The 26,472-nt window shown below is 32.3% G+C and overlaps 1 protein-coding gene across 3 annotated transcripts in view; it reads right to left on the bottom strand.

Annotated features, from left to right (window-relative positions):
* The window catches only part of LOC115876054 (bicaudal D-related protein homolog), a 138,047-nt gene extending 117,798 nt beyond the window's left edge, over positions 1-20,249 (bottom strand). For all 3 annotated transcript variants that reach the window (XM_030891730.1, XM_030891729.1, XM_030891728.1), the window contains exons 1-2: positions 19,976-20,249; positions 10,817-11,141 (exon numbers count right to left, since the gene is read on the bottom strand). In XM_030891730.1, the coding sequence (XP_030747590.1) occupies positions 10,817-11,038 (222 nt within the window). In that variant the 5' untranslated portion in view covers positions 11,039-11,141; positions 19,976-20,249. The remainder of the gene's footprint in view (positions 1-10,816; positions 11,142-19,975) is intronic.
* Between the last annotated feature and the right edge of the window lie 6,223 nt (positions 20,250-26,472).

Below are 26,472 nucleotides of genomic sequence, written 5' to 3' on the forward strand. Positions count from 1 at the left end.
GAAGGCAAGAAACAAACTATATAATGTACAGCTGGTTTCGTAAATCGTACGTGTACACAACAATGGTTTACCGTTTTTAATGACATTTAATTCTCCCCACACCAAGAAGATTAAAAAATACTGTACGTTTAACGTACACTACCGTAAATTATGTTTTTTTTTTGTAGAAAATTGGTTACCTTCTAATAAACATTTAGGTTACGTTATTTTTCCTAACGTCACTATAGAATACGGCGGTGTTACACTTTTCGTTTATTGTTCATCTGATAGCCATAAAAAACTGCTATTGTTTTCTTTTCCTTTCGCATATATCAGATGCTCACGTATAAAACATGAGTAGAAACTCGTGTTTAATTGGCTGAGTAACTGACTAATGGTTTTCAAGATAGAAATGATTTGTAGTATTGTAAAAACCAGAAAAAGTATGTATATAACCAGCCACGCTATATTCTTATACCCTGTGTGATATTTTGCAGATGAAGAAATTTTTCTATAGGGTAAAACCAAAGTTTACAGAATAATTCTGTAAACTTTGGTAAAACAAAGGTTCTCAATTTTGATTGTATTAAAACATTTGGTATTTTGCACATAAATAAATATAAAGACTGTTCAGTCATGGTTCACTTAAGCTCCAGCATCTTTTATATTAGTACAAAATAATAAATAAAAAACAATACACCACATAAAAAAAACAAAATAAAAACAAAAAACAGTACACGAAAAACTTTTTGGTGTATTGTATAGTAGGTTAGGTTATAAGAGATATACAGGGTGGTCCGAACTGTATTCCGGAAACATCGGCAGCATATTCTGCAGATTAAAATATGTAAAAAAAGTCTGTATAACTGTATGTCCTAAAATGCTTAGTTTCGGAGATACAGGGTGTAGAAGTTTTATTTTTATTTCGATTTTTTCCAAATAATTTAAGAAGTAACGTCAATATTTGGATGAAAATTGGTGAGTTTTTTGACATTAGAAATTTAATTTTCGTGTCAATATGACTCCTACTTGTAGAGGGCGCCCCCTACATATGCTTTAACTGATTTGAAGAGTAATAACTTTTCGTCCATACCTGTATAAAAATACTAAGTAAAAAAATGTACATTTTAAACATTTTTTACATAAAAAAGGTTTCTTAGTAAAAATCGCTATGAGTAACGGTTCTCGAGATATTTGAAATTGAAATTATCAATACCTGTCATCATTGACAAATTAAACATGTTGACTAAATAGTTATTAGACTCTGAAATCTTAAATTTGAAATCTTTTTGTGCCAAAAGTTGAACAGAAACTGTTTAATATAATTTTTTCGCAGAAAAAATTATGATTAATTTAAAAAAATAAAAATTTATTATTTCAGTCAAATAACAATTCAACGTGTACATATGTTTTGTCAATAATGACATGTATTGACTATTTCCATTTTAAATATCTTGAGAACGGTTGCTCGTAGCAATTTTTACCAAGAGACATTTTTTACGTAAAAAGTCATGGAAATGCATATTTTTTTGTCAGTAGTTTTATACAGGTACGGATAAAAAGTTATTACTCTTCAAAACAGTCAAACCGCACGTAGGTGGCGCCCCCTACAAATAGGAGTAATTTTGACATCAAAATCAAATTTCTCGTGTCACAAAACTCCCAGACACCAATTTTCATCCAAATATTGACGTTACTTCAGAAATGATTTAGAAAAAATCGAAATAAAAATGAAACTTCTACACCCTGTATCTCCGAGACTAAGTATTTTAGTACATACATTTATACGAACTTTTTTACTTATTTTTATCTGCAGAATATGCTGCCGAAGTTTCCGGAATACAGTTCGGACCACCCTGTATTATAAATTACATCTCAAAATTAATTTAGCAAAAACCAAAGTAATGTACAACGAACTAGTAAACAGAAAATACATTCTAATAAATAAAACAACACTGGAAATAGTAGAAGAATATATATATTTAGGACAAGCAATACACAGCTCGGGATCTCTACTACCAGAATCAATAGAAGCAGTAGCGTAGCGTAGGCCCCGCAGCACCCGCAACGGCGGGGGGGCCTCGTGATTTTGGGGGCCCCGCAGGGACCTCAAATTTTATTTACTAAATACATATATATGTGAACAGCGTCCGCTACAATTTCCAAAAATAAAAGGGAAAAAACTTTAACTTTTTTTGGACTTGATTTAATTTTTAAACTACATTGTTACCTTAATAATGTAGTATGTTTTAATTTTAAACACATATTTTTTAGCACATATTTTTAAGTAAAACCTACATAAAGCTATATTATGTTTTTTAGTGTATTTTTTTTATTTTAATATAAGGGCCCCAAAAAAATTTTGCGGGGGGCCTCACATTTAAAGTTACGCTACTGAATAGAAGAATATGTAAGGTGTACTTATGGAAGAAACGCAATCATATTCAAATCTATAATTAATTCCACTTTATCTAAAGAAGACAACATTCGACCAATGTGTATTACCAGTCATGACCTATGCATGCGACACCTGGAACATTATAGGGAAACTGCAGGTCACACAACGCTCAATGGAACGATATATGCTGGGAATAACCAAGAAAGATCGTAAAAGAATAGAGTAGATACGACAAAGGGTCGAGGTAATAGATGTCACCCACAGAATCAAATCTCTCAAGTGGCAATGGGCAGGACACTTGGTAAGAAAGACCGGTAAAAATTACAGTATGGTACCCACGAGGAATTAAGAGGCCTAGAGGAAGAAGAAACCTGAGACGGGACCATGATATTAGCAGGGATAACCAGGGCCCGCATAGCCAACAATAGACAACAATGGGCCCAACTACAAAGAGCCAACTACAACTACCTCTAAATATGTGAGGTTTGGTTTGAAATGGTAAAATAAACTGAAAATGATGATGATGATGATATTAAATTATAATTTTCACTTTCATAATACAAGAATCCAAAACAGTTAAACTCTAATTGTGCGTTTAGACTTGAGCACGCACGAGATGAGCGTGCGCGCAGGGCATTCGCTCTCGGCTCCGTTCAAATTAAAAACTTATTTTTCGACGAATGAAGTGATCCATTTGTGCGCGCACAGCAGAGTTGTATTGGCGAAAATAATGGACGACCAAGAAATAGTCGAGGTTGCAGTCATTGTTATGCACAGCTTAATTATTAAAAAGAAAAAAAAAATCGAAAACATCGTCGCTGGTGGCAAACCCAAATTTTTAGAAATCGATATAATTTACTGCAACAACTTAGTGTCTGAAAAGGGCTATGATCAGTTCAAAAACTTTACAAGAATGACCAGGCCTGACTTTGAATATTTACAAAATTTAATAACATCAAAAATTACGAACAAAAGATACAAATTTTAGAATACTAATTTCATTAATATCGACATATTCAATATTAATTTTATTTACAAGGTCTTGCCATGCGATATTTTATTTTTTATTTTTTAATAATACAAAGAATGTTTAACATCCCATAATACAGGCAACTTTTCATATTTTTCAATTAATAACGAAGATCCACTCCATAATTTTAATAAAGAAAACGAAAAAAAATCACACACGCACGCACGAACGCAGACAAATCAAATTGCCGGTGCAATATTCGCGCACACATAAAATCCCTTTGAGCACGGACCAAAAACCGACAACAGACGGCTCACGTTCCCAGATTCAGAGTGAGCGTGCGCGCACAGTTGTTTACACTTGAGTATTAGCGGAGGATCAGTGCGTGCGTGCTCAAGTCTAAACGCACCATAAAACCTGATATGGAACAGTGGTCCACCATATGCCTATATTGAAGTAATGGTAACGACTTTGGTAAAATAATCGAATAAGAAATGTGTGGCGTTATTTTGCTTCTAAATTTAAGAAAACTATAAATATAAATCAGATATAAATAAAGGTGAAAACAAGGAGTAATCAAGAAGTAATTATTCAGTTCTAGATTTTAAATGCAATAAAACTAATTTTGTAATGAATTTATGCTACTATAAATGATGTAATCTGGTAGGCGTAATAATATTTAACCGAACTGTGACTATACAAAAACAACAATTCAAAAGAATGTGAATAACGAGTTTTCATTCGGATAGGGGTATTATAAAAGTGAAAATTTATAAATGTTATGCTAAAAATATGCATGTGAATAAAATACATGCATGCAGTACTAAAATATGTGTTGACAGCTACTATATACATCAGGTTAATGTATTTCAAAGAATTATTCCTAAATGAAAATATAAAAAGTAAAACAAGGAAGTTAATTACCTGCAAATAGTTGCATGTCTGCCGCGATAAGAATTTTGTATTAAACAAGCATTTTCGATTTATTTAGACCAACGATTATTTGAACAGTAAACGGAATCCATAAATTATTCTAACATATATACGCTTGTAATACTTTAGAATTATTTACTCCATCTGAATTAGACAGTCCATTTCATGACGTAAACTGAAACCCATCCGTTTTACAGGCTAACCTAGTTTATTGAATAATTTTTTATTCGTGTGTCCAATCGATATTATTACGTTCCTTGTTGGGAAAATTGCGCTCGCCTTGACTTCATTCTTATTTTTAGTAAATTTGATGCTTAAAGGAAGATTGCATTAACCCGCATGCTATTCTCTGTGTATTTATTACAAAATAATTATAAAGCCTAAGTATTTGAAATTTATAATCTTGAAACTTTAACTTTAAACCAATAAATATCTTGAAAAAGATAATTACAGCTATTGTTTCGTTTTTTCTTCCGGTCAAAAGTCTTCAAAGAAACATTCACTGCAACCACAGACGCCTATTCAATCTCACCCTCAGTCATCCTCTTGTTCATTTTTATCATCATCATCACCATCATCAGCATCATCATTATCATCATCATCACTACCGTCGTCATGCTGCAAAATGATCTATATTCTACACTACGGTTATGCCCCCCTTGCATATTCTTTTTTCCTTTGTTCTTATATGTTTTGTTGTAGTATTCTTTGAAGCTACCTTTGTTTCTGCTTGTTTTCTAATATCGTAATCACATTTTAGGTTAGAGATCCGCCTTGGCATTGTCGAAGTCGTAAAATTTTGTCACTCAGATACGTAACGGATGACTGGTTCTTGGCGTATTCCATTTTGGAATTAACAGATTGTATCAGAAAGACTAAGTGCCGGTTCAAGTCGATAGCACATTTTTCCCTTCTCCAAGTATATACTTATAATATAGTAGCTTACGATAACCAATTACACACTATAAATGTTATGAAGCAAAAACTTTACTTTAACTTAGGAAGAGCTTAAAAAAGTTTATAGAATCGCATATGTTTAGTAATGCCGTTATATCAACTGTTATTCTTACATATTTGAATAGATTAAAATAAAAACATTAATATAATCTGAGACGATATTTACATTGAACAAATATGTCTAGCTATTCAATAATCAACTTTTTTTCTTACAGTCACGATTCTATTGGGATTACGTATATGTTTTTCAATTCAAGAACCCATGAATAAAAGATCAGGTTTTACTCATCAATGATGATCTCAAGCAACACCATTTACTTTACAAAAGTGATTCATATTTGTTAATATTGTTAGTCAAATTTCTTTTTTTTTTCTTAATGTATTTTATAACAGGTGCCTGTATATTTTGCTGATTAACAACTAAAAATAAACATGTTTAAGTCAGAAGTCTGGCTTTAAAAATAAAAATGAAAATAGGATTCACATAGAAGTCACCATACTGTAAAAAGCACTTAAAACAGTACCTATGCATTTTAGGGCAGCCTTAAAATTAAAATTTTTATAATGTAAAAATTAATAATTAATTTGTGTAATCCTATTTGTTATAAAGTATAGTAACGGTATAACCAACAAAAGTTGCTAAATGCGATGATATACATACAGCCATTACTCGCTGACGAGTATTCGACACACATCAGAAGATGGTCTCGCAAGGCGCTTCCTTTCATGAGCCAGGACTGAAAAGCCCGATACGTGATGTTATCTACCTACCGCACTCCGGACATTCAAAAATCTCATTGCTTTGTTGCCTCTGTACTTTTTGTCGCTGTTATTTGTGATACTATATAGATATGCGATGCTATAAAAAACAGCGTCAGAATTGATTTGGATTCATATCCAAGATCGCTGGCATTTTATGTGTAAAATTATATGGGAAATGTTCATCGATTAAAATTATATCACGAATGTCACTTGCCAACTGGAGGTCGTTTTTTCGATCATAATGATGTATTAACAATTATTGTATTTTAGAAAATGTTGTTATGAACCGTTGGTTATATAAACCAAAACATACAAACATCACTTATAAAAACACTAATATTTTAGAACCTTCATTGATTTGATTCCAATGTTGAAAATAATATTTAATATTTTATAACATTCGTAGTACATAAATAAAATCCTTAACTATGTGTGTGTACTTAATCGTTAACTAAATAAAACTAAATTAAAATTATTGATAAAGAGTTTTTTTTTCTTTTTCTTAAACCTTTAAATTATATCATATATTTTTTTTTCCTTTCTTGGGTATGAGGTTTTATTTTTATTAATTGAAAATGGAAACTTTTTTTTAAAGTTTCCATTTTCAATTAATAAAAAAAAACCTCATACCCAAGAAAGGAAAAAATATATATATATATGATATTATTGATAAAGTAGGCACTTAAAATGCATGTACTTGACGCATACGACTATTATATGAAATTATGAAATCAATAGCGCATCTTTCCTATCATTTTATTGGTTAGGCAAGGATGTACGAGTACATTAAAAGTATGAGTATGATTATGATCTAAATGTACAGAGTGATTCAAACCTGTCGCATGGGGTAAATGGAAAGGAACAATACAATTTTGCTGGATGAGAACTAAAAGGGAAGGTTTAAGGCTCGGTTTAAGGCATATTTTTTGTATATTTGTATTACAAATAGAGAATATAACGTGATCGAATCTACGCGAGACACGTACGAGATAGGCGTAGTAAATGAAGCGCAGGTATTCAAAAAAAGTCGACTGGCTGTCTAATGGAAAGGTTGTGGTGTTTTACATTTAATCTCCTGTACACATACACATTTAATAAAAAATGAACAAATAATAATGTGCAAAAATCGGTGAAATGAAATAAAAGATTAGAGTTTCTTAAGGAACGTAAATTTCCATTGATTTTATGATAATTTTGAACTGGTTGCTTAGTTCCGCGATATAATCTTTTACTATAATTGGGAGACGCATTTTGCATGTAGTGGGTACTTTCAATGAAGGTGAACGTCTTCGACGTAAAACATTTTTTATAGGGTGTACTTTCAAAGCGACTTAATTAACTTTTTACAACAAATGCCTTAGGTACAACAATATACAGGTCCGATTACGTAAAATCAGATTAAACTAATTGCATCAATTACTTTCTAGTTTCACATATATTCTGTGAGACGCATGTCATCGCCAGAGACAACTTAAATCAGTCTTCTTTGTGCATGTAGCAAGAGTGAGAGTAAAAGTTTTGAGTTCATAATTTAACAATTTCCATGTTAAACATACAATTCCCTGCTCCGCTAATTGACTACTTTCAAAAGCGGGATTGTCACATGTTCAATCAAAAATATAATTTAAAGTGATAGCGAATATTTTCTATTAAAAAAAATGTAAATGATATTGAATTATTTACAGTAGGATGTAATAAAAAAAGGATCAAATTAATTATATTAATTTAGCTGTTTTCACTCATTAATCATAATATTATAAGCAATATAATTGCTAGATTTATTTGCTAATAAATACTAAAAATGAGACAGAAAAATGCATTTAATTACAGCATTTAATTATGGAATGGAAATATCCCAATTTTTTTTTATTTTTTTGAAAATAAAGTATGTATGTGTTTTCTTTATGGCAGAAAATTCTGTATTAGCAAAGTTTACAGAAAATCTTGTAAACGTTGGGGTAACAGACTAATAATTTAGTAAGTAAAATTTCTTTTAACTGACTGGTCTTTATGCATATTTGATAAAAATACCTTTCAGTAAATTTTAAGCTTAATCCAAAATTAAACTTTTCAAATTGTAAAATGCATAAAATGTTTAAAATAATCTATAATCTTTATGTTTGTTGGTTTTTGGATATATATTTTTTCGTAACAAATTAGCTAGGTATTAACTAACATACAGGTATAAGAATTATATCTTATCTCTTTTGGGATTTATTAAACACATAAAACACGAATGTAAATATTCAAATATATGTATAATAATTATTTTCATTTATTACAATAAATGAAAATTATTATATATATATATATATATATATATATATATATATATATATATATATATATATATATATATATATATATATATATATATATATATATATATATATATATATATATATATATATATATATATATATATATATATATATATATTATATATTAAAGGTGTTCCATTTTTGCGTTTTTAAAAGGGTTTTTCGTTTATGAATAGAGAAAAAAAAATGCGGTTTATACATTACTAAGCCTGAGTCATATTTCGAAAATGACAGTGACACGGCTGATTTGATTTCCCCTTACGTCTCAAGTGCTGTACGGTGGAGACACCAATCGTCCTGCGGCCAACGCATAAAATACTTATTGTCTTTAATTCGGCAAGCGAATGCATATCGAAGACGGTGTGGAACTGAAAGCGACAGCGTTGCCAAATTAAAATGTGTAAAATCTGTAATACGTTTGACGAAAATATTTTTGGATGAAAAATCCGCTTTTATGAATTGAAAATTTATTTGTGTCCAACAGAGAATAAACAAAAAAAACTTTTATAGGTACTGAGTATGTCGTATGACCGAAAAAAGTCGTTTAGTTGGCTAGGAAATGATGATTATTGACATTAGCCATAATATTTTACATATTAACAGCGATCTTCATTTCCAAGCCAACTCTGACGCCGTTCAGGCAACGGCCCAGCTACGTCGAAACACCGGTTCATACTAGAACACCGAAGTTAAGCGACGTAAGGCGATACTAGTGGATGTACGGGTGACCGGTTCGAAACTCTGTATCGTGCTGTTGTCCAAAAAAAAAGGCAAAAGTGTAAAATCTATTGACACACACTGCTCATTCACGTCGATTCGAGGCCGGATGAGAGATTTAGACACTTACCAAGTTGGTAGGCCATTGACCATGATATGGCCGAGGGCCGCGGTTCGGATTCCGCGTAAACAAAGTAGGCCCCGTCCAGATTAGCGCTGGCAGCAAAAAGGAGACGTTAACTGAATTCTTTACTTTTCTGACGCCGTTCTTTGTTTAATCATATATCACTAAATATTATATTAAATTGTTTAATGATAAAAAATCCGTATTATTAACATTCTGTACCCAAAATCCGTAAATCTACGGATTAATCAGTATTTCTCCCAACACTGTTTCCGGCAACCACTTATTCTGTCGACTGAAAGCAGAACTACGGTACAGTATTCTTTATCCGCTACGCTGTAAACGACTATCAGCGCGCAGCGGCGCAGAGCTAAACTAAATCTCGGATAGACTGACGATAACGCCAGCTACCCCCCCATCTCGGACAGAAGTTGCGCATCTTCTTATTTCTTCAATCAACGATGGTACCGGTATGATCAGGGAGTCGAAAAATGTAACTAAAAAACTTTCAAATTTGCCCTGTATTTCAAAAACTAAGAAGCCTAGGACAAATAGATGTTTCTTGTTCAATTAATAGATTTAATTTTCCCAATCATTTTAAAGCAATTTAAACATTGTTCAAACAGTACTAAAAATATAATATATAATGGTTTTAAGAAATATTTAACATGTAAGTAACAAAGTATGTTATTAGTACTTAATAAATATTAAATTTAAACTTATCTTGTAAATTTTAGAAAAAAAAATAAGACACATATAATAGTCTAAGAGCTAGGAACGATTTCGAGAAAGTATTTTAAGAAATCTGGCTCTTTGATATATCTTTTACTATACCTATATGCTCTCTGGAACAGCATGCAGCCCATCTGGCTGCATATCCGTTGCGTTCACTACTGCGTATCGGAAGATGATCCTATATATTTTTTTTTATTTAGTCGGTTAAATTCTAGTATTGAATATAAATCGAACAAGTCTCCATAGCGCAGCGCGTAGAGTTTTCGACTACGAACCAAGGATTCAGCGCTCGAGACCGGGTCAGGGCAAAATTTTTTTTATTTTATTTTCGTTTATATTCTGATAGTCTTAATAGTTAAGTTAATAAAGTATTAAATATTTGTTTTTTTTTGAATCACCAGAATTATTTAATAGTTTACTATCAGAATATAAACGAAAATAAAATAAAAAAGTTTTTACCCCGACCCGCTCTCGAACTCTAACACTCTGACTCCTCGCTTGATAGGCGGAATCTCTACCTCTCTACGCGCTGCGCTATTGAGACTCGCTCGGTTTTTATTCAACACTATACTATAATTTAAAGGACTAATAAAAATATAGGATCTTCTTTCAATGCGCAGTAGGGAACGCAACGTTTACCGGCAGCCAGACGGGCCGCATGCTGTTCTAGAGAGCATAGTAAAAGATATATCAAAGAGCCAGACGTCTTAAAATACTTGTTTTCCCGACGTTGCTAGCTCTCGTACTATAAGAAAAATATACCAAAAACAATGAATTATTTGTGCTGTGAATACAATTATATCACACAGCAGCTATTTTATCGCAATCTAAATTCATTAATTCTATTCTAATAAAATCTGAAATAAGAACCTTAAATCTACTAATTTTCCAACAAATAACATTATTCTGAACTGACTTACCTCTAATTTTTTAGAAATTTCTTCGATAGCTGCTTCGTGTTGCTTCATTAGCTCCTTGTTTTTCTCCAGCAACGCGTTTCCTAACTCAGCTGCCAATTGTAGATCGTTCTCCTTTTGCTGCAGCTGAGTCCAGAGGTCCTCGTTGGGGATTTGAGCATTCTGCTCGTTTATGGCACTACGTTTTTCCATTTCTACTACGTATTCTTCTAAGGATTTAAGCATTTTCTATGCGAGATTGTTCAAATCCGGCCCGGTTTCGCTAGGAAGCGATTGCGACATATCGCCATTTCACGCAACCGAGTCATGATGCCGATTTAATATCCAACTGGAAAAGAAACGTTAACTTTAGAAATGATTATAAATGAAATATTTCGAGAAGTATTACATGTATTCATAAAAAATTGGCGCCGGGAGGCACGTATAGCCGCCCATACTAAAATATGTTAATAAAAAGTTGGTAGGCAGTTCTTTTAGTTTCAATTATCTCAAAAACTGCAAATTTGGTTAAAATCGGTTTAGCGGTTTTTGAGTTATCGTGTAACCATACCTGTTGGTATGGTCAGCTAAAAAATGAGAATAAGGGATGAGATTTTTGATTAGTAACTTATCATACCCTGCTGGCAAGCGAAACCTTGGGTCGGCGTTTACATGTAGAGGAGCGAATCGCTATGGCAATCTAGTAAGTCGAAGAGAGCAAAAATACGAAGTATTTATTACATAACCACTTAATATGGCGCTATATTCCATTACAGTGACTAGATTCCATGCGCTTGGGAAAATACTTGCCTTCTGCCTTTATTCAGTACATCTTATTTTGCTAAGCCTGTGTTGACCGTACTCGTCGTACACATGAAAACCGCCATCCAAGACCAAAAATGCTAGCCCTAGTATACAGGGTGAATGAAGTGCAAATATTTTTAGGGGCGGTATATTTCTACCTCAGTAACGCGTCTATGAGGTTTTTTTCACTTTCAATAAATTTTTGGATTTTTGTTAAACATGTCTTGATATTATGGAAACATAGTTAGTAGCATAATTTACAAAAAAAATCGAAAAAAAAAACATTGGTTCTCAAAATATGAACAAAAAATGATTTTTTTTTTATTTTCAAAGAAAAATAATTCGATTATTTTGGACTTATTTGTAAAACGGGAAAGAGATATCGTCGGCTTTATCAATTGTTTTCGGGTAATTCCACTTCAGTTAATTGTTTTCGGGCAATTTTACTAGATCTGTTCAGAGCCTATTTTACCATAAAGCCCATAAGGCCCGGGCCTTGGAACCGGTGGTCTCGGGGGCCGTTAAAGGTTGTAAAATATTCACAATTTCTTGAATTTTTGAATTTTTTTGGAAAAGAGGGCCCGAATTTTTGCTTGGGCCTTAGGGCCCGACCAGATGAAAAATAGACCCTGGATCTGTTGTATTGCTCATGCAATAAAAAACAGGCAAATTATATGTGTCTACCGTGTGTTACCGGTTACCGGTAATTTATGAAAGTTAGAATAGTAAACCTAAAATGATAACTAATTTTTTCAATCACATTCTAAATTAAACTCAGGGCCAAAACCTATAATATTACTAAATATCAAGATCTACAATCCCTTTGCACTGGTGATAAACTTGTCATTAAGTCACCAGAAGCTGTTTTATTTTAAAGCATTGCCTAAATTAACTAAATAATTACTAAAAATATATTAGTACTTAAAAAAATATTTTCGTATAAAAATAATATTAAAATAAACTAGATAAGAGTATTTTCATTCGTTATTGTTTTTGTTTCTAGAATGAACATGTCTTTATTTTCAGTTGATTTAATCGCTCAACAATGTTCCAAGCGCAAGCACAATGTTCCATTAAAGAACCAATTTCTGTCCAAGTATCTTCTTTTAAATGTCTCTTGTAATAGTCTTTATTTTTTGGAGCCCATATTATAGGCATGTTTTTGTACTTTTAAATTAGCGCCAAAACCTTTTCTTCGTCCCACATACTCATATTTTTGTTGGTTGCGAGACTATTGCACGTACACACTGGCGATCGTCGTAATTCGACGTCCACGAACCAACCGAGAATCTCTTTGTGTTCGTCCTGAAAACCGACAACTGGCGGCTCGCTGCGAGCTGTCCGAAGCTGGCTCGCAAACCTGGTTCGCAACGCGTCCACACTATAGAATTTGGTTACAGCAACGGTTGCAGTTACAGTTGCAGTTCGCCAGTGAGTACGCGGCTTAAAATCAATCGATTAAAAATATTGTCAATATGGCGGCACTTCCGGAAATACCGGAAGTTGACAGCAACTTTCTTATTTTAAATGGGTGCCCCCATTTGTTATTACATATTTAAATTCTCTGTAAAATTTTATGAATTTTGATATTAAATACTCTATATCTAACATTAAGCGTTTTTGAGAAAAAAAATATTTAAAATTTTTGGACGAAAAAAACACCTGTCAAAAATATGTGTATAGTCTAAACGTCAAATTTAATGTGCGCGTTCAGGGAACACAGCGGCTGACCGACCGCTGAGTATTTTGCTCAGCGGCTGACTGTTTTTGCGTGTAAAAAGAGACCGTTTAGGGAAACCGCTTACTCAGCCACTCAGCCGCTGACCGTCCCTGAACGCGCCCAATGATTTCCACAGCACAGTGGAGGTAAAGAGAAGACATGTGGCTATCTATTTCAGAAATTAAATTTTCAAATGTCATATAATAATGGCGGTAGCTGTCATGGAATTGAGCGATTAAAAAATAATCATAAATCATTTTGTTTCAAATGGAAACCCACTTTTTTCATTTCACTAGTGAAAAGGGGTTTCAATTCGTTACTTTTTGATTATACATGTTCCTATACCTAAAATAAATTGTTTTACGTTATTTAAGATTTAGTTTTAAAGCGTATTTTTTTCTTGATGATTTATGATAATTTTTTCATCGATCTTTCATCGAGTATTACTTTTTTCCTTATTAAGAGCACTTTTCATCATTTTTAAATTTATTTTACATAGGCAACACCCTGTATATTATTTTTCGTTTAGAGACAGAATCACAGGACAGAATTAAAAAATGCAGAATTAAAAACATTTCTTGTGTTTTTCCTAAATTTATAGCGGTTTTGCAGATATTCGCTGTATTATATTACATGGGGTTATCAACAGTAAAATAGTAGAGTATGGACCAAGTCATAAGTCATGATGTCTATGCTTGATCTCGCCAAAAATATTATCGACTGTCATTTCCCAGCAGTCTTTGACGCCATTTTTCAACCATTTGGTATATTTTTTAGTCTAATTGGTATAATTATTTCTTGAAAAAACACTAGGCATTTGGGCACGGTATTTTTATTATTTATTTTATTTGAATTTCAACGAAATAAATTTGAAGCTTAAAATTCACGGAAAGCAATGATTGTAATTATAATGCAATAGTATTTTTATTCCAATTAATGAATTAATATTTTCATCTCAGCTTTCATCCAGTGTCTCAGAGTTGAAATTTGTCTTTTGTATAGGTTATTAGTGTCAATAATTAACGTAATCATTTGACTATAGTTCAAAACAAATATCTACGTTCTACGTTAATTGAATTAAGTGTCGAAATTCCTTTAGTTTTAAAATATTCTTTAAGTAAAGCTCATTCTGTGCAATATTGAAATACCAGTGTCGCGCAAAAAAATTTAAGAGTCCATTTCACTAGTCCGAAAAAGTAGCAAAATAAGCGTTCGGAATGTAACGTTTTGTGTAAAACTGGCTAGGTATTTTTACACAAATGAAGAAGGAAATTAAAGATAAAGGATTATACGATATCCGTATTGCAGCACATTTTTAGACAACGTCTTTATTTTTAAGATTTTGATGGTCAAACATCAACAACATATATATATATATATATATATATATATATATATATATATATATACATATATATATATAATATATATATATATATATATATATATATATATTGCATATATATATATATATATATATATATATATATATATATATATATATATATATATATATATATATATATATATATATATATATATATATATATATATATATATATATATATATATATATATATATATATATATATATATATATATATATATATATATATATATTTTATATGGTGTTGTAACAAATTGCTCGCTATTTTATGGCAAATGCTGAAGCTCTGCAAACCTTAATCAAGCCTTAATCAAAGCACGTGTGTTTAGGTATAGCTTAGGTGTGAATTTTAGGTATGGCTTAACACGACAGGATCGAGCTAAGCCTTAGTGTGCGAACACAGTGCAAGCAGGTTTGCCGCTTACTGGTAGTCAGCGCCAATCTGGGCACCTATTCTTGACATCGTTCGCAACTTTGCGTATACGCATCACGTGTATTGTTATAAACAGGGTATCCCAGAAATAAGTGCAAGTATTTTAAAGGGTGGTAGATCTCGATAAAAGAAACATATTTTCTCTTTATCGTTTTTCAAATAAGTCCAAAATAATGGAGTTATTTTACTTTGAAAATTTCCAAAAAAAAATATTTTTTGCTAAAATTTTGAGAACCTTCTTCTTCATGTGCCTTCTCCTCATCGGAGGTTGGCGACCATCAATTGGAATTCCTCCCTGTCTTGAGCCAAACGGATAATTGCACTGGCCTCTCCTATATTAAACCACTGGCGCAAATTCCGCAACCAGGAAAACCGTTTACGCCCGATGCCTCGTCGTCCTTCAATCTTTCCCTCAACGATCAGCTGTAGGAAACTATAATTGTTATTTCGAAAAATATGACCAAAATATGCTGCTTTCCGTCGTTTTATTGTAGTCAATAGTTCTTGGTCCTTACACATTCTTTTCAATACTTCGAGATTTGTTTGAGAACCACTGGATCTTTTCTGGATTTTCTTTCTTGTAAATTTAATCTACTACCTATGTTGCCATATTATCAAGAAATTATTATTTTTAAATAAAAACTAAAAAAAATTACAAAAAAATTCCAAAAATATTTTCAAAAAATTCCGAATTTTCAAAAAAAAATTATTTAGAAAAAAACCTCATAGGCGTGTTTCTGGGGTTGAACTATACTACCAGTTAAGTTAAAATACTTGCACTTATTTCTGGGACACCCTGTATATGGTTACATAGTAGCGCCGCGCCGCGCCGCCTCGCGCTTATAACCTTGAAAAATTAAAGCGTGTTATCAAATCGGCTAGTTCACAGTGAAAGCAGGCAGGCACCGTCAACCAGCGTTCATCGGCGTTCTCGCTTTTACCGGAACGAAAATTTATTTATTTCTGCTTTTGCACGCGCCGACGGCGCACAGGGGGTATTAAGAACTAAAAGTTGGCCAAAATTATGTTTTATGATTTTTTTGCTTTTTTGCTAGTAATATTAATTATTAATTAGAGGAGAGGTTGCTAATATGGAACCCCATTTTGTTTTTCCTACACAATATTTTTTCCTCTACTCTGAAACCCTTTCCACCGATCAAATAGGGCCATTCTGTGCAAAACCAAGCAATTGGATGAGGATGCTAGAACAAGAAAGTAATTTGTATATTATAGACGATATTTGAGCGAGGATGGGTGTTAATAGGGTAAAGACTATTTCCTTTAAGAATCTATTTAAATCAATGTTTTTTTTGGCAGTGGCAAATATTGGCAAGATTTTTGTGCATATTCCAATGCTGGAGACTTTAAGCATTGAACGGATACTAATTTCCATGCGGAATATTGCCGAATAGTCTTACACCTTATAAAAATGCCACTGATTTTTTAAATATAAAACATTATAAAAAAATAGAATAGAAGGAAACGTTTCAAAATAAAAATATGGCATAAAACAGAACAGAGCCAACAAACAAAGCTGGCTCTGTATCCATCATGACAGTTATTATGAACAATTTGCAAAAAAAGCACTACAAACAATTCCACTATTTTTATAATCTTAGAAATATTCAGAATACACTCAAGATAATTCATACTTTTAACTGAAATATATTATTTATTTGATAGTCAACTTACGACTTAAAAAAGCTAATAACTAATAAACGTGCTTACATTTAGTATTTATAGATTTGTATTCAGTTAAGATAAAAAATAAAAATAAAAAATATCACTTTTGGCCAGGTTTATAAACCAAATACATCTATGTGCGGCCCCGGCGAGGCGGGCGCGGCGTTTGAATATAGTTTGGTTAGGTTAGGTTAGTTAATCAGGTAAATTTCCTCTTAATTATCTACTTCCGAATCCTCACATCTCCGAAATAGCCATATACAATACACGTGATGCATATACGCAAAGTTACGCATCTGTGTATTGTTATATGGCTTTTTAAGAGATGCGAGATGCGAGCGATATTTGGTGATGCGAGTGGTCAAGAATAGGTCCCCAGAGACGGCGCCGGTTGCCGGAAAGCAGAAACCTGCCTCCACTATGTTCGTACCCTTAGGCAGATTTCTGAAATTTACATTATACTCGTACCTACTTCAAACTTCAAACTTGTTATATGAGATACAATACGTATACAAACATTACTATCAATTAATGTGTGTAAGTGGAAGTAGTTCATTAGCTATTCAATTATGCTTGTTAATATAAATATTTTAAGCATTAAAATATAAATTAGAAAGCAAATTAATTCCAAATTATTTCAATAGTGACATTCTCAGAAAACTATGACTATATGTTTTATTACCATGAGAATACGCGTTGTAGCCAAACATTTAGCAAAAATTAAAAAAAAAATACAAATATTTTACTAAAAATGTTGTCTTGCGTAGGCCAGTGTTGTCTTTTTCGGAAACAAAGAACCGCACTGAACTATCAAATTGGATATATCCAGAATCCAGATGTTTCCTGTTGGCAAAGACATAAAATGAAAATCTATTGTCGATGGATTGAAAAAACAACGAAATAATGTAAAAATAAATTACGCACTATTATAGGTATTAGGAAGTCTAGAAATCTCTAAAGCGAACTTTATAAGTAAATAATTTTAAAGCATCAAAATGTAAGGAAAATATGAGAGAAATACGGGGAAAAATATGATAAGCGCCATTTCATTGATTTTACAGGAGAGCACTGGACGGCCGGTAGTTATCAGGTTCTTGCAGTGTATTCTATATTTTTACTAGGCATATATCATAGGATTTAACAACTTATTCATATTGCCTTGTAGGGTTTGTTCATTTTGAAGGGACCAGTTAGACCTACTATATTGTAAAATCCTAAAATTACGAAATTGGCGCTTATCAAGTTTTCCCCTGGGCCCTTCATTCCTAGATAATATGAGAAAATTGACAAAGATTTTATAATAGTGACTAAATTAATATTATTAAGTAAATATATTTACTATTATTGAATGACAGCATAAAATAAATTATTAGTGGCCCTAAGAACGCACTAGAATAGTATGATAAAAGGCCCCCCTACCATAAAATTTACTCCCAATTATTCAAACCAATTAGAAAAAAATTCTTTTAAACATCTATCTAAATGGTCTATTTATTAATATAATGTTAAATACCAAATTGTATTTTACAGCTTAGGATAATTTCGATGCTAAACCTGAATAGGTTTAGCATATCTATTACCGTCTATGACTATTAGAAAAAAAAATGGCGTCAGCGATGGCTATGAAATGAAGATCGCTGTCATTTTATATGTAAAATTATATGTGGACTATATCATCGATCGTCATTTCCAAGCCAATTGGAACTTTTTTTCGATCATACGGTAGTAATAGTATGGACTGGAGTAATATCTTTAAATGGTAGAACAATATAACGGAATATTAACTACTATATCATTCAAAAGCAGAAATAAAATGTTATATCTCTAATAAATACAACCATTTTGCTTTTGAGATAAACCACTAGGAAAGATAATAAGAAAAAAATGGAAACATTCAGGTAAAAATAAAAAGATAGAAAAAATTAAAATGCTCATAAATGTCAATAAAAATTCAATACCTAAAGTGACCTAAATGTATGTGTACCTACTACTGCAACGGAAGTTATTATTGCTTATACTGTTAACACGGAAAAGAAATTTAAATTATTATAAACAGGAAAATTATTGTACTGCGAAGATGTCTTAACTAATAGAAAAAAATGTTGATAGTATTTAACGAAAGAGAATTTGCAAAAAGGCACTGATGTATACAAAAGATAAATATGTAATGGTTTTTAAAAGTTGTCAAAGAAAATGTATAAATAATAAATACATTATTTATTTATTATTATTATTTATATTGATTTGCAATTTATTTTTAACTTAACTAGTTTAATTTTTATCCTTTATATTCATTTATTTGATTTTTTGGCTCTAGTAAACTTTAGGTACCTCGGAATTTCACACTTTTTTTTGTTTTGGTTTGGTTTGGTTTGAAAGATTACTGTAAATAGAGCATATTAAGACAACAAATTTGTTGGATCATACATTTTTTTTGAGCATTTGGGTTGCTTTGGTTAGCTTTTCTTTGTGGAGGGTGTTGAGCTGTGGTTTTTATATTTTAATAATTAACTGTGATTTTGCAAAAATATTATTAAATTGTATAGGATTTGGGTTGCTTTGGTTAGCTTTTCTTTGTGGAGGGTGTTAACACAGGTGTTAAGCTGTGGTTTTTATATTTTAATAATTTACTGTGATAGGTTGGTTAGCATTTTAGACACTTTTAAATGATTTTTTTTGGTTCAAAAGTGCTTCATCCAAGGATTTTTTTTCTTTTAAACTGTTCTATAGCAATAGAGCTTTCGACTAAAAAAATAAAAATTGCGAAATTCTGAGGTACTTAATGTTTACCAGACCCGATTTTTTGTTTAATATTTCTTTATTTTTATTTATCTGGTAGTCTGGTAATTGATTGCCTTGCAAAATACTCTTATGTGTTAATTCCGTTTAGGATTCAAAAAAATAACAAACCAATATCACAGCCAATATGTATCTATTAATTTTTGATGTTATTTTTTTATTTTTCCTCTACGGCTGTGATCTTGACAAACTTTTTGTATTAGTTGCTCTTTCATTATGACAGTAATTTGTGATACATAAAGTAAATGACAAAGAAAAGCTAATAAGTTTTATAACAGTACTTCGACAATGCATTTGTTCAAAAATTCAATTCATAATTTTTTCAGGCATAACAATACAAACAACTTATAAACCTACCTGCCCAATTTATACAAATAATCCTTAAAGAGTTGTTCACTAATAACAAAAACACAAATTACTAATAAAAACGATAAACTCAACTAGCTGGTCCGATTAAAAACAACTGTTTAAAATAATTTTAGGCCGGAAGACAAATAACAATTTGACGTCACTTTTCGCGAAAACATGCGAAAGAAACAAAACGCGGACCGCACGAGAAACTATATAACCTGTCAAATAAACTATACGTAACTAAAAACAGAAACGAACGCTATTCAGTTGTTTGAAAACCCGCCAGCCCACTACCATGGCAACAAACTAACTCACCTGGACGCGTGCGTATTGAAACACTGGAAGAAGTAGGTAGGGGAGGCCGGTCAAAATACAGACGGAAGTTTGAACATGTAAAGATTGTAAAGAGATTCATCTTCTTTATTTTTTGTCTTTTGTCCCATTTGAGTACTACCGTATGATCGAGAAAAAACGGCGTCAGCGATGGCTATGGAATGAAGATCGCTGTCATTTTATATGTAAATTTATATGGGAAATGTCGATGTTTATACGGTATTTGTTATTAATAGATAATAAATAAATATTAAAGTCAATTTGACTATGAATAATTAAAATGACAGACACAAAACTGTTACTGTCTTAGGACATACTAGAGCAACTTTCTTTTTTTACTTTCATTCTTTTGAGATACATACAGGGTGGCGCACCGTATTCGCCTCGGTTGATTATACGAAAAAGGAAAGATGCAGAAACAAAATATTTTATGGGTATATGTGGGGAGTCAATGAGCACAATTTAAAATTATTTTGAAATATACAGGGTGTCTCAGAACTAAGATCCATACCAAAGTTATATTTTTTCTTATGGAACACACCCGGTATTTTATTTCATTTTTGGATTCTTGGGCTCAAAAAAAGTCATTTATTATAAGGGTTAAATATCTTTAAAATGTTTGGTTTTTGAGATATTTAAAGATATTTAAATTTGCATGCTACAATAGAATAAATTATTACATCCTGTACATTACTTTTCAGAATTAATTATTATGTTGAGTTTAAAGTTAGAGAAATAAACTTTACTGAAAAATGGTATTGCTTCCTTAAATTTATACAGGGCTATGAAAAGTTGCTGATCTAATTTAAGGATATATTTTATATAAAACTTTGTTATTTCAAATGCAACACTCTGTATTTTTTAAAATAAATCGAAGCAAATTCAAATGCTCTTCCAAACTATATTAGGGTTTCCTATACTTATCTAGCTCAGATTTTGAATAAAAAGCAATTTTTAAATTAAATTGCAATCAAGACGGCTGGTGTCGCCATGGCAATTTTCTAGTGACAGTTAGTAACTGTTTTCAAAGTCGACATTAGTTTTTGGACATTATTATTTATAATTTATAACAGTTTACTTAAATTTACCTACAATAGTTTAATAAATAAGTATTCATTATTTTATCAAAAAAAATAAAGTAGTATCTGGTGGCAGAACGAATAGATACAGTACGTCTGTCCGTTCTGTGGCTACGGGGTATCCGTGAGAGGGGAAACGATATTCTATCGATGTTTTTCGTAAAAAATTAGACGACGCGTCCCATCAATAAAAATTCGAAAAATTTGCAAGTAGCCAATAAAATGAGTGGGCGGAGCGATTTGCGGTGACGTATTCGTCAAGTCGACGTATAAAATATATTGCTGTTTATTTAAATGTTTTAGTCCGCATTCCTTTCATAGACACAGATCCAGCAGACGAACTGTACCAGGGGCGGCTCGTAGCACTGGAAGATGGTGAGGCACATTAGAAGAGATTTTTTATTAGTATGTATATAGGGTGGCCATTAGTACGAGGAAGTTCTATATAAAAAAGGTACATACCTAAAAAAATATTTTCTTTAAAATTGCAATCGCATTACCATTTTTCTGTACAGAATTGGGTTCAGCATAAAATTCAGCATACATCACACTATTGATTTATTTGAAGCACTATATGTATATGCGGGATTTCCATGATAATTCATATTTGAAAAATTTCATCTTTTAAAAAGTGGTAAAAAACTGGAGTGAATTTAACTTATTGATATATTATTGCTTAAGTACGTATAATATAGCGAGGTATGTAGGATAAAAAAATTCAGAAGAACACTTGAAGATAATATAAATTTAGAACAAATGGATGGACAAGATATAGACGAAACAAACGATAGAATAAGTAAGGAGCTCCCCAGAGCTGGATTGGAGGTCGCTAGCAGGACAAAAACTAGGGTAAATAAGTTAAGTCAGGAAACGAAACAACTGATGAATCAAAGGAGGCAACTCATGACGAATGGAAGGATGAATACGGGGGAATATAATGAACTAAATAAAATCATCAAAAAAGAAGTCAAAAAAGACCTAAAAGAACACAACGAAGCGTTAGCGGAGAAAATTATAGAGAGCAACAGGGGTCTAAAAAGCTTACAACCAACACTTGGAACCCAAAGAATGATATCTCTAAAATACCCAAATGGAAAAGAAGAGAGAGACAAAAAAAAGATCACCTCAATAGTAGAAGACTTCTACACTGACCTATATAGGTCTAAGAAAGATGCAGACACCCCTACAAGAGAAAAACTAAAACTGAAAATAGAAAATGTTGGATCCGAGGAACTGCCGGATATAGATGAATTCGAAATTGAACAAGCCATAAGAAACCTGAAGAATAATAAAGCACCAGGCCAAGATGAAGTATTAGCAGAAATGCTAAAGGAAGGAAAAGACATAGTGATACCGATATTAAAAAAGCTATTTAACGAATGTCTACATCTCGGACAAATACCAAGAGATTGGAATAACAGCCTGACAGTACTCTTATTCAAAAAAGGTGATAGAGGTGATATAAAAAACTACAGGCCAATATCCTTGCTTTCTCAAGTATATAAGCTTTTCATGAAAGTCATTAACAACAGACTAACATCAAAATTCGACAACTACCAGCCGGTGGAACAGGCAGGTTTCCGTAAAGGATACAGTACGTCAGACCACCTGCTGACTATGAAAGTATTGGTTGAGAAGGCAAACGAGTATCATCTTCCCATGTATTTTGCTTTCGTGGACTATGAAAAGGCCTTTGACAGTGTCGAATTATGGGCTGTAGAACAAGCAATGAACAACTGCCGAATTGATTCAAGATATAGAACCTTAATCCATAATATATACAAGAACGCAACAATGACAATACAAATAGGAGATACTACTAGACCCATCCAAGTTAAGAGAGGAGTACGTCAGGGAGACGTGATATCTCCAAAATTGTTTACCTTGGCAATGGAAGATGTTTTTAAAAAACTGGACTGGTCGGAATATGGCATTAATGTAAACGGCAAAAAACTAAATCACTTGAGATTTGCCGATGACGTCGTCCTAATTACTGACACTTTTGAGGGAATTCAGGCAATGGTAAACCAGCTGACAACCGCATCGGAAAATGTTGGCCTAAAGATAAATATACAAAAAACAAAAATGATGACAAATACCGAAAATCAAAACAACGTGACGATCAACGGATCCCCCCTGGAAACAGTTAAAGAATACATATACCTGGGACAGGTGATCAAGTTAGGAAAAGAAAACCAAACGGCCGAAATTACTAGGCGGAGCAAGTTGGCATGGGCTGGATTCGGAAAATTATCGTGGATACTCAAAAATCAGAAATTTCCCCAATATTTGAGAAGCAGAATTTTCAACCAATGCATATTGCCAATCCTTACATACGGCTGCCAAACATGGACATTTACAAAGGCAAATATAGAAAAACTGTCGAGGACCCAAAGAGCCATGGAAAGAATTATGTTAGGAGTTAAACTTAAGGATAAAAAAAGAAATAGCTGGATAAGAATGCGGACTAAAGTGGAGGATGTGACAGCCAGGGCGGCACGATTGAAATGGAGCTTTGCAGGACATACAGTTAGACAATCCGACAATAGATGGAACACGGTAATTCAGCGATGGAGGCCATACTTAGGACAGCGAATGAGAGGACGCCCTCAAATGAGATGGTACGATGATTTCAAAAGAGTGGCAGGACTACATTGGACACGCACAGCACAGAACAGAGATCGGTGGCGAGAATTGGGAGAGGCCTATGTCCAAAGTTGGACGACAAACGGCTAATGATGATGATGATGATGATGTAGGATAAAAGAAGAAATCCGAGAAAAATCACATTCACAGGAATTTTTTTATGGCGCGGCCAACGTTGCAATATTATAATGCTATATCACAGTTTTTTTTTAAACGCAATACACACTGTATATTATTTTTAGTATTTTAGATACCTACAGACTTAAAAAGCGCACATTTTTGTATTTAAAATATTTCTAAATTTTTAGCAGTTGCGGAAATAGCCTTATGTAATATGATTCGCAGTATTATACCGTATGATCGAAAAAAACGGCGTCCAGTTGGCTGGGAAATGACGATCGATGACATTTTCCATATAAATTTAGATATAAAATGACAGCGTTCTTCATTTCATAGCCAACGCTGACGCCGTTTTTTCTCGATCATACGGTACCTATTACATAGGGCTATTGCAACAGTAAATTTTTATCAAAGCGACCTCAGGATATTTTCTCTTATATTTTACTCTGTATGGTAAAATTTTGTTTTTCTACCCATCCAGGTCGCTTTACTTTTTGACTATACACAATTTATCTAGAACTGATTCGAAAAACTTTACCTAGGGAAGTCCTCTGATGATGCATGGTCCCTCTAAATCATCATATCAATCAACAATTAGTCACTGCCCACTTTTTAGGTATTTACTTAATATGTACAATAATCAGTAAAAAGGGTAATTAATCATGCAATTCGCATTAAAAAATGTAGATATTAATCAGTTAGAGACAAAACAGTGTAATAACCGGCAGAATTAATTCAAACTCTGATTCAAACTAAGCCAAATTCCCAAATAATGCAATTCTGCATTTTGAGCCTGTCGCCTAAAATCTCTCGGGCTGATCGGGAACTGATCGGGAAGTGATACATATTTTTAACAAACGGCTTTTAAGGTTCAAATTTACATTTCAGGCTCGCCTCAATACGGTCTTTTTACGCGCTACTACTCCATACATTTTATCTCTCTTCAACTAAAGGTTTTGCCTATGCCTATGCTTTTTCTTTTCATTCTATAGAGTTAAGATTCCAGTGAACGCTGTCGCTCCGTCAGTGCGATATACCACAATACGCTAGACAAGGAAAGACGAGAGGCAAACCTCTGCACATATACTTCTTAAAGAACAAATGAGATGGATATACATCGTCGAGTTTGTCGCATATGGGAAAGGAAGCGCGTTTAAAGGAATACCATCGACGTAATTTATTGTAAAATGACGGTTAAAAAATACAATTATTATTGATGCAAATAGGAAAAAAAATATAAAATTGTGATTAAAGATGTATCGATTAATACGTGTAGTTTTTCAAATGTATTGGTGAGGCACTGCCTCATCTGCCTCATAGGACAAGCCGCCCCTGAACTGTACAATATGTTACTAGAGATTTTATTTTGTGAGGAAAATTGCTTCTTAGCCACAAAGGCTTATGCTCAAAGATATCTAAATAGGAATCTTCCTGATACGCGTTCCTTTGAAAAACTGCTTGTACTATTTCGCAGAGCTGGTAGTGTGGTTTATTAAAAACCTATTAGGCAGAAACCTGTCGTTGGAAGTGAAAAAAAAACGAATTTGCCGTTATTGGTTTTTTTATAGAAAATCTATATATCTACAAGTCATCGTAAAATAAATCAAAGATCTACTTCGTTTTTCTTGATAAAGTAATAAATACATATTTAATAAATATTATTTATTAAACTATTGTAGGTAAATTAAGTAAAAGTAAACTAGTATAAATAAAAAAAGCCCATAAATTAATTTCGATTTTGAAAATAGCTAGTACTAGTAACTGTCACTAGAAACTTGCCATGACGACACTAGCCCTCTTGGTTGCCATTTTATTGAAAAAAATGCTCTTTATTCAAAATCTGAGCTAGATAGGTATAGGAAACCCTAATATAGTTTGAAAGAGCATTTGAATCTGCTTCGATTTATTAAAAAATACAGGGTGTTGTATTTGAAATAATGAAGTTTATATGTAAACTAAGTTCTTAAAATAGATCATCAATTTTTGATACCTCTGTATAAATTTAAGGAAGCAATAACATTTTTCTGTAAAGTTTATTTCTCTACCTTTAAACTCAGCACAAAAATTAATTCTGAAAAGTAATGTATAGGATGTTAATAATCTATTCTATTGTACCATGCAAATTTGGATATCTTTAACTATCTCAAAAACCAAAGATTTTGAACATATTTAACCCTTATAATAAATATCTTTTTTTGGGTCCAAGAATCCAAAAATGAAATAAAATACCGGGTGTTCAATAAGAAAAAAATAAAACTTTGGTATGGATCTTAGTTCTGAAACACCTTGTATATTTCAAAATAATTTTAAATTGTACACATTGCC

Source organism: Sitophilus oryzae, unplaced genomic scaffold, assembly GCF_002938485.1.
Source record: "Sitophilus oryzae breed Bouriz unplaced genomic scaffold, Soryzae_2.0 scaffold_1396_pilon_pilon, whole genome shotgun sequence".
In the NCBI taxonomy this organism is placed as follows: Eukaryota; Metazoa; Arthropoda; class Insecta; order Coleoptera; family Curculionidae; genus Sitophilus; species Sitophilus oryzae.